We start from the raw sequence: 10828 nt of genomic DNA, 5'->3' as shown, positions 1-10828 counted from the left end.
CATTAGTTCCTTTTTATAATTCAATTCACTCGGAAGAGGGGGAAACAAGAAGAACACAGGAATAGACATGGGTAAGCTCTACTTTATTGGTATAAGAAACAAGTTTAGTGTACATCAGTACAAATTTTTCTTAACAAAACATATTAAAGGTTAAATCTTTTCTTGGCATAATTTTTACCAGATGTATTTTTCCAAAGACGTAAATTATATGATGATCGATGAGAAAACTTAAGGCCTTAAGCAAGAGATTCCAAACCTTATTATCACTAAGAGTATAATTTCATATATTGTGGCATATAAATCATGCTTAACCAAATGTTGTATGCATTATATATGTAATGTTTCGTCAAGCCCTTGACGATGCACCGTAAAAACGCAAGGCTCCGAGAAGCCCCTGGTCAGGTCCTTAATTACTCATTAAAAGGCATATAAATTTTGTAAAATGTGAGAAGGAGAATTATGGTGCAATTGAAAGGCCCCGATTATCATCAGCTGTTTTTTATATGATTTTAGAGGGAGAAAATGGATTACTGCAATAAAGAGCAGAACTTTTGGTATTTAAAATAGCATTAGAACAAAGACAATATAATAATTAGATTGAAATATATTTGTGTATTATTATGTTAGTCTGCTTTTTTTTATTCATCAAAGCGTAGACGGAATTCTTCGTTTGACTAAAGATATTATCATCACGATAATCTATCGAAGAATGGGCATAGTTAAAAAAAAAATATATATAAGTGTCAAACATTATTTCTTTTAATCTTAAAACTATTTTTTTTAACGTTTCACCAATCCAATAGTCAGTTGGAATCATCTGGTTTTTACTTTATTTTTAAAGTGAAAATGTTTGATTATCTAATATAATGAAAAATAAATAAAGTAATTCATGGCTTGATAGGTACATGGAACTCTTGGAGAAAAATAATCATTATTATAGGGGTGGAACTGGGGGAAATAATACAACTATGCATTAGGGGAATGAGGCAATTTTGTATTAAATATCAAGATTCCATTTGTTACAAACTTTTTGGCTCTCTCTAATTGTAATAAAATTACTTTTTTCCTTTTCTTTTTTACAGCTATATAATTGATCATTTGTCAAAAAGGCAATGTTTACTTGTTCTCCATTGAATTCAAATAATTGGAACTATCCACAAAAATAAAATTTATTCATTATAAATTAAAATCATTCTAAGATATATATTTATTTTTTCTATCTATTTGGAATCATCTGTATTGACAAAGAAACTCATGAGGAAACTTCAAGCTTTCAAATCTCCAAAATTGAGATAATTATTCCAAAAATTGAGGAAGAGTCTGAAAAAAAGAAAATATCCAAGAAAAAGAAGAAGATTAAGAAGAAATGTCTTCCTCCATCCGAAATTTTAACAAGAAGTCTTGCTACAGCCTTGAAGCTTGTTCAACAGCAACAAGTAAATTTAGTATAAAGTTTAAAATTATCTTTTCAGTGATGAATATATATATATATATATTTCGAAATGTTGGGAGACTTAGTCCTCAAATGGACATTTTGATCAAAAATATACAAATATAAAATTGGAGCTAAATACATCAATCTTAAAGTTTCTAAATTTTACAATTTTGTAAAAAAAGGTCTAGTCCTACCCATTAATAGGCATTACTTTACATTAATTAACAATCTATCAAAAGTTGTATACTGGTTTACTTTTAAAGAGAGTAATTTCATTTAAAAAAAAATAAAAACAGCGTATTGTTGCGGCGCACATATTGCACATTGCTTACTTCAAAGTCGATGTGCAGCCCTTAAGGACGGATAAATATGACACACACTTTATTTATTTTTTTAAATTATAATTTTATAAAATGATACTCATACAACATGGACTCGAAGTTATAATATTTTTAATTTGTCATACTTTCCGAACTATTAAATCCGTTTGCACTCGTAAATATCCTCTAAAAATACTTACTTGAGATGTAAATATAAAATTATAAATACATCCAATAAAAGTTTATGATTAATATTTAGCTTTATTGAAAAAATATTTTTTTAAAGTATCAATGTAAAGAATTTACCACTTATATAAGTCTTTATTTATTTTACATCAAAATGAGAACACGATGTGTGTTCTTTTTATTAAGTATCATATTTCTTGTTGTGTTTACTCAAAATATTAACTTACATATTTATGTAGTATTCAAGTGTGACTCGCAATATGATGGACAATCATATTTGGATTAGTATTTCCATAGAAACTAAAAAAATATAATAATTGTATTACAAATTGTATCCTTCAAAATATACTATATACGAGTGCATCTATTTGAAACCATGCATACTTTCAGATAGAAGAAAAAAGACGTCAAAAGGATGAAGAAATTAGAAAGCTTGCATTGAAACAAAAGGAAAAAATGATACAGTCAAATCCTGATCGATATTCTCGAGTTATCCTATAATAAATTTTACTCTTTACTCTATGCAAATACAAATTAATTATTTATATATGTTTATTGGCGTAATTATGCATATTAATTACATGTATGTATGTAGAAGTATAGAAAGAATAAAAATATTTTTGCTAATTATTTTTAGATTTGGATTTGTATATTAGAAAAATAGTCCATAAAACTGACATTTATCATCAAATAATTGACCATCTTTAGAAAATACTCTGTCAACGGGAGCTGAGGATATCATTGTATAAATCAGAAGTGCTTATGGGTAGTGGTTTCCAGATAGTGTGTATTCAGGCAAATTCTAGTGGGCCTTACGATTTGTCACAACCATACATTATTTGCAATAATTCAATTAATTGTGTCTATAATTTTTATTTTTCTTTTGGTGTGCCTGTAGAAAAAAACTTTTGGAAACCACTATCTTAGGAGAAATTTAATTGAATAGTTATCGTCCGGTTAAGGCTGATAATTAGTTTGAGATTGAACACATGGTTCTCAAGTTGTTGAACTTATGTTTTATGAGATCTTATGTAACTTTACAAAATAAAAATATAAGGAAATCGTATTTCAGTTGGGAAATTTCAATTACAAAAAAAAAAAAAAAAAAGATTTATCTTCTAATGCAATATCTACACACGAAGGAGAGGGCAGTTTCTCTGAGGGACCTGATGTCTAAGTCTTTCTTAAGTGGCCAGCTACTTGAGAGTCAAGCTTGTCAACTGAAAACAGTAGAGAGCCACAGATACAGCAAAGAAAAAATATTGTAGCTTATCTTGAGACATAGCTTGAAACATCTTTTCTTACAATCTTTAAAATTATTCTCTTACTCGAAATGTTTTTATATTATCTCAAAAGAAGTAGAAACGGAAAAATTAATACAAATTTATATAAATGAGCAAAAATTAGTACAATTTTATTGATCTTCAAAAGTTACAAGAATGCTCTAGCTGTCGATCATTATTCCACACAATGAGGACGCTCCTCCTATCGCTCAAGATTTTTGACCGTACACACTAATGCATTGTAGGGGAGAAAACCAATTCATATAATGGGAGCAAAAAATCGATCAATAACTTGAAAACAGATAAATTTCGATTTACTATTGCATATCGTGGTATGAACCGCAATATCGATTCAAGTCGATCAAGAAAAATATGTTAAGAACAACCCGGAAAGAAAAGATAGATCTGGGACCGATACACAACATTGTTGTGTACCACCCCAGAAAATATCTTGATCTCCAAGTAATATAAATTTTTCGATTACTTTTTTAGTAGAAAATATAGTGTACTCTCCTAGCCTCAAATGACTAATAAAGGGAATACATGTAAGTTAAGTTACGAAGACTAGCACAATTAATGATAGGAAAAATGAATTGAATTCAAACACTTAAACAATATCGAAAAAAGTGAAATGAATCAATAGATTAATCCAGCTATTAAGAAACGCTAACAGCACGTATACTATAATTTGAAAGGCACTGTTTTAAAGATGACCGAAGCCAAACATTTTAAGTTAATCATCATAAAATATTAAAAATTAGCCAATAAAAAAAATGCATATTATATTATATACATATATTAGAGATATTGTGAGATGTGTCTTAAATCATTATCTTCTATTGAAAACAGAATAGGAGAGAAAGGGAAATTTTTAAACCTATTACTCACAGCAGGTATTATTTATCTTCATTAAAACAGCAATATTACTGAGTGATTATGATAAAAAATATAAAACAATATTACAGAGCCTTAATACATTAAATGAAGGCATGCTCAACAAGCTTTTTTTGTTCCAGTAATTAGTTTATTATAACTCATTTTTTTAGATTATAATTATATAATTCTGTTTATTTTTTTAAATGAAACAAAAATATGGAAATAGGCAAAAACCTATATCATTCAGAACGAAATGATTAAAGGAATATTGTTATTATCGCATAATTTTTATATGCATTATTTCCAATACTTATTATACCCGATGGTCCTGGACGACTAGTAGTAATTATTAATTATATTATACAGCATTATTAATTTATTTTATGACAGTAATACCCTTTTCAGTCTGTATATTATCTTAAAGTATTCTCTGGATTAAAGACAAGTTAAAATTTTCTTGCTTAAAAAGCCTACGGGTATTCTTTTTTCTTTTTCAGGAAACTCAAAAATTTAATCCTTTATAACAGATATAACTTTGAAATTCTGATTAGTTTTTGGGTCAGTCTGTATTAAAGACTGGACACTGCAGTCCAGTCTAGTTCCCTATCGCTACGGTCCAATTTACTCCTGCATATCATTTTCAAAAACTTATAAGGTTCGGTCCTTGATGACGTCACTCAATTTTATTTCACTTTTATAAATGTACTATAGTACCTCTAGTCTGACAGTCCCGGTTCTGAAGGTTTCAAAAAATATATTTTGCGTAATAAATGCAATAGTTGTTGTAGACGGAGTTTGTATAAACTAAAGTAATTTACTTAGACATTTATTATAGATTAAATAAACAGCTTAGTCTTAACTTAAAGTCATTACACCATTTTAATAAGTTAGTGAAGTATGTATTTGAAAATATAATTATTTTTTGTGGAAACGATAAAAATGTCTTAAAACTATTATAGAAGTACAATTCGTACATTTGGAAGAAAAATCTGACTTGTTCGAGTCCAAAAAAAGGCCTTAATATACCAATGGTTGATTGACTTTTATATTCTATTAAATATACTAATCTAAATGGAACTTTTAAAGCTAAATGTAAAATTGTAAGAGTTTTATATATTTGATTATATTTTGAAAAGTTGGGAATCTCAAATCATGTCAAAAGTTAAGAGTTATTATTATTTTTTAATATTTTTTTAAGGTTTCTTCTTTTCCAATTTAGTATTTACATATTTAATTAGCTAAAAAATATCAGAACTCTATGTTCCTAAAAAATATATGTTATTTTCAATCAATAGCAGTATTCATAAAACAGAAAAACTTCGTTATTTCTTGTGACAATAAGGGTACACTTTTTTTCTTAACAATTTAATCGTAATTCATTATTTTATTTTATTTTTATTATCGATAAATGATTTGTATCTATGGCAACTGTTCTCAACTATACAAACAGCATTTAGTACATTTAAAAAAGTTTAATTACCATAATAATGGTGCTTGGAGATTTCGATATATTTTTACCAATTCAAAAAAAAAAAAATGTTTTGATTACCTCATTTCTGAATAAGAGAAAGCCTACAAAATAAATTTTGTAGATAATTCCTTTCCTTACAAGATCTCATTTACAATATTTTTTAACAATTGCTCCTAAATACTCGTTTTATAAAAAAATACATTAAATTTAGATTGAGTATTCATAAATATATTTTCAATAGTATAACACTAATTGAGTTATTTTTTCTATAATTATCAAAATGATCTACAAAATGGAAAATAAATATCTGCAAAGGAATTTATAAACAGTTTAAGAGTGCTTATTTTAAACTCAATCCGAAATTTTCTATATCACATCACGGTTTTGCAACATAGTTATTTATTTAATATTCATTAATTTAAAGGAACATTTATCATTCTACTGAATAGTATAGCAAAAACATTTAATTCAATCTTCTAATAAACTGGGAAAAAACTTTGTTTTCTTTGATCATTCAAAGTATTCCCTTTCTTTATCATACAAAGGTAAATTAAAAACGAACAATACCCCTTTTTCTGTGTTATTTGGACAATAGAATTACAGCAAATACTGTGTGAAAAAAGAATGGTCTCAATGACACATTTTGGATAAAAAAAGATTGTCTTTTCCCTTGCAAAAAAAAACTTGGATTGATTAAAAAAGTTCGTTAAATCTCTTAATCACAAGTGAAAATGTATCAGGAATATGTTTAACTTTTTCTGAAATTTGTGAAGAGAAGAAAAAGGCAGACATATTATATGCACTCAAAACAACAATACTAATGAGATATCAAAATTATATCAAATCAATGAATGATACCGAAGAAAAAGCTTGGAATGCATTTTGCAATATGGTGAAGAATTTTCCAGGCAATAAGGAAGCAAACAACAATAAAAAGGTTGCAGAATAACCAATAACGAGCCTGCAAGATTTTGGGTGAAGAATGAGTATCAAGGCTCACCATTTATAGAGTCAGTTTAATAATTTTCTGATTAACATTAAGGAATTTGAGCAAGGAATAAGGTTCTCAACAGTAGATTAAAACAATGGAGGAATGGTATCAAAGGTAGAGGGACTCACATATGATGACGGATTATTTCTGAAGATTGATCAAAGAGACCCCAGAAGCCGTAGAGCAAAGATCCGCTGAGAAAAAAAATCACACAATTTATCTAGTTATTTGTCATTGATCTGTGAACATGATATGAAAGAAAACATAATTTCACGATTTAAAAACCATACATATGTTTTTTTATATTTACTATTTTAATTCAGCCATTACATTTGATTATACTTTTTGATTAAGATGAACAAAATGTAGTACTAAGAATCACGCGTTAATATTCGAGGAGTAATATTCATCAAAAATTGAAAAACAACAATTCTCAAAATTCTGATGTGATAAACAACAATTGAGTTCACATTCATAATTAGCATTTCAAATTTATTTAAAGTTTGTATAAAAACCCTTTTTTAGAAATAACGTATTGATTAGTTTAATTCAATTCAAGTTAACTACCAATTTAGCATGAAATAATATCATAGTATTATATAAATGTGTTACATAAATACAAATGTATAAAATATTGTTGTTGTTTTTTTTGCTACTAAATTAAAGGAGTATTCTACATATACAAGGAAGACACACTTTTTTGTATAACAAATGTTAATGATTTGGAGTAAAATATTGATGAAATAAAGGAAAAAATAAAACCAATCATGTAATGAGTATCTTAAGGAATTATTTGTTTTGTTAATTTATTTATTTTATTTCATCAGAATAATAAATAATTAATGAAAAAGGTTTTTTTTGATGATTCCTCGATATATTCATTAAGAAATTGTAATTAATAGTAGATATATGTATAAATTTCCCATGTATTAGTCTAGTTGGTCCATTGACTTTCATGTCATAAATCGTAATAATTTCTTTACTTTTTATTTAAGTCCAAGGAAACCTCTCTTCTTTATAGTTTGCCTTATCACGTCTGTGGTGGAGCTTGACTCAAACGTTAGAGATGCTTATTATTCTTTGAGAAGCCTCCGAGAGGAGGACAACGCATATGATGTAGGATTCGATAGATGCGTTCCAATCATGATGTAGTTATAAACTGAGCTATTAAAGATTACTGATAGCCACACCTTTTCTGGGTTGCAGGACATATCTATAATAACCTTCTTGTATATTTTTGGCAATACAGGCTTACCTGAGTGCGGTAATATATTTGGAATGAAAACAAGGCCGGACTCATTCTTCTTCTTTCTCCAATGCCCATATAACCATTCCTGGTGATGCAGTCGCAATATATAATAAAGAAGTAATTAAATGGGAAGAGTAGAGATATATACGCGTCTGTAAACATAATTTAATCCATTGAAGTAAACGAAACTTAATAAATACATGTAAACTTTTTATATTCAAAACTGATTCTCCATTTCTGTCCCATTCTACACCCAAAAAAATTTTTTTGTCCTTGATGAAGGAGTCCTCTATTTTGGAGCTTGTCTTCAGGTTTCGATAGGCCAAGAGGAAGGCGTACAGTTTTCCTATTATTATATATTATTTCCTATTAAAACCCCCATGTTTTGTCAAATTTTGAAATGAAAGATAAAAGAACACAAATCCTCCTCCTCAATTGGATTTCTGAATTTCCTTCTACCTAAAAAGTGATATCATCTGCATAAATCTCTATAAGGTGTCTGAAGTTTCCAAAATGTACACCAAAGTCAGATAATTTAGGCATCAGTGAATAGACAAATTAAAGACATTTATAGTTTTAAATTTTTAATGAAATAGTATCAAAATACATCGACCCATTTTATTTTTACCTTCATTTAGACAGAAAATAATTTATGAAAAATTAAAATTATCTATAATTTTCTGGTGAAAATGCATTTACAAAAATATCATAAAAGATTATAGTTTAAAATTTTTTCGTCAGATTAAGGGGTTCAAACATAAAATATTCATATATCTAAATTACAAACATTACCATCTAAAATCAGTAAAATACAAACATAAAATATTAATAGCAAAGTTGCTTTCAAACCAACTACTAGCTTGTTTTTTTTTTGCTCCTTCTAAAAAGTTTGATTATCTTCTGCATTGTCCGAAAATGTCTTGACGCTTTTGATGAACGATATTAGAGGTCCCAGTACACTCGATCACCCTGGGCATCTTCAACTCGAACGCTCCATATCTTGCCACCGCCGAAATTAAAATAGCACAAATATCCTCCCCAACCACGGGTTCACCTACATTTATATTCTTAGCTATGTAACTTTTTACATTTAATAAAGCATTCCTATAGACCTTGCTTTAGGAGTACTTTCTTTCTTTTTGATGACATGCCGAATAGAATTATCGCCGTTATTATATTACTTTATTGTCATCTAGGCCCTTCAGGCTTAAACTAATAAATGATATCAGAATATGTAACTCTGGACTAGTTTACCACAATCTTTACAATACTTTACATAATCCTATGCATGCAATTAAGAAATAGATTTAGTTCCCTAATCCATCTATCACACCTTGACGACGCATAGACCTCTTTTAAATTAGAAAAATTAATTTTCAAATGCCAAGGAACGGGCGCATTGTGTAGCTTGGAATGTCTAAAGAGCGGAAATTTAAACTTCCCGGTAAAAAACAAACAGAGTGAACACCAATATTATGTAATGGTAGCTGATTTTTTGTAAGTGCGTCCCATTCCAAAGGCACAAGGTCACGTAAATTCTTAAAAAAAGGTTTTTTTCCAAGAGCCTTATGAATTATATCCACAACCGTTCCACAATCGTAAGTGGGAGTCGCTTTCTAAAGAACCCTTTGTGTTGGAGCAAGCATAGGGGAAAAGTCGTCGATATATTCATTTGTAAGATCAGTTCCAGGTATAACATATTCATAGTATGGATTTGATGTTATCACATATCTCTACTCCATCTTGGGATTCTTCGTTATATCAACAAAAAAAAATCAAAGTCAATTTTATCCCAACTTTTCAGAAGCATGAACAACTTTTAAGCACTGAAGAAAAAAAAAATTCATTGGCCTACAATTTTTTTTCTTGAAAATGAAAATTAAGGATTATATAATTATGTATCACTTGAGAAAAGGTACTTAGAAATTCAAACTTCTGAAATTCAGCAAAATAACTTTGAAGTTCAGCAAAATAACTTTGAAATTCAGCAAAATAACTTTAAAATTCGAACTTTTGAATCCCTTTACAAATAGAGAATGTCGTTAAAAAAGTCATTTTTAAATTACTATATAAGTAAAAAAAAAAACTCTTTTAGAAGACTGAAACTTAACAAACATAACTTTTTCATCAAAATACATCAAAAAATCGAATTAATAGGTCACCCTAGTGTACACAAGTTAATTTTTTTATAAGAAGTTGAACTTTTTGTTATCTTTGACCTTTAACGTGACCTTAAGACTGTTTCAACTTTAAATGCTATGCAACTATTGCTTTAAGCATAAAAAGGCTTTAATGATGAGTAGTAGATATATTTCCATATTTTTTACAGAAAAGCAAATAGAAAATAACTGTAAAAACCCAAGCACAGTGTTATCGAATCCACATACAAATAGACATTTATCCATCTATGTATTAAGATACATTTTATTTTGTCTAAGATGGAGTACTAATGTAAAACAAATTCAATAGTTAGGTATTTATACTTTAATTTACGTGTGAATACATAGGTGCTTTTAGATTAATTAGGTAATTGTTTTTGATTAATATATATATATATATTTTTCCTAGTTAGTCATAAATAATTAATTACACAGGGGAACAATAAGGAACGGGCAACTTTGTGGAGATGAATTGAAGACCAAAATCGAATTTATGTTTGAGCTCAGAATACAAAACGGATCTCAAGTTTTTCTCTCAGTCATCTGAATTCTGAAATATCTAGGATTATAGTAACTATTAGTATTCGGGACTATTATCGGTGAGAGTCATTTTTTAACCTTGAAACAATCACCAATTAAAAAGTTAGATTAATTAAACTTTTTCAAAAATGTTTTTATTTAATTATATTTTGTTTTCATTGATTCTGTATCTTGTTTTGAGCAGATCTATTTTCATTTTTAGGGGGAAAATGATGAAAAACTACATTCTCCTTTAGATCCTTACAACTTATTCATAATATATAGTGATGATCAGTATCATAGCTTATATTATAGAAAAATATTAGATTTATAATTTTA

At 28.1% G+C, this 10828-nt stretch overlaps 1 protein-coding gene across 2 annotated transcripts; it reads left to right on the top strand.

The window, feature by feature from the left end:
* LOC121115879 (uncharacterized) lies at positions 1–2571 on the top strand. 2 transcript variants are annotated; one of them, XM_040710048.2, is made up of 3 exons: positions 1–71; positions 1252–1436; positions 2332–2571. In XM_040710048.2, exons 1-3 carry the CDS (start codon positions 68–70, stop codon positions 2440–2442), a joined length of 300 nt encoding a protein of 99 aa, XP_040565982.1. In that variant the 5' UTR covers positions 1–67; the 3' UTR covers positions 2443–2571. The 2 variants fall into 2 exon arrangements, with proteins under 2 accessions (XP_040565982.1, XP_040565981.1); XM_040710047.2 differs by having other exon boundaries at positions 1249–1436.
* The last annotated feature ends 8257 nt before the right edge of the window (positions 2572–10828 follow it).

The sequence above is a fragment of the Lepeophtheirus salmonis genome, chromosome 4 (assembly GCF_016086655.4).
Source record: "Lepeophtheirus salmonis chromosome 4, UVic_Lsal_1.4, whole genome shotgun sequence".
In the NCBI taxonomy this organism is placed as follows: Eukaryota; Metazoa; Arthropoda; class Copepoda; order Siphonostomatoida; family Caligidae; genus Lepeophtheirus; species Lepeophtheirus salmonis.
Note: the sequence above shows the minus strand (reverse complement) of the source record. Positions and strands in the feature narration are given on the sequence as shown.

Coding starts and splice junctions, on each gene's coding strand:
- LOC121115879 (XM_040710047.2), top strand. Junction 1,437..2,331: donor AGCTTGTTCAACAGCAACAA/GTAAATTTAGTA, acceptor GCATACTTTCAG/ATAGAAGAAAAAAGACGTCA.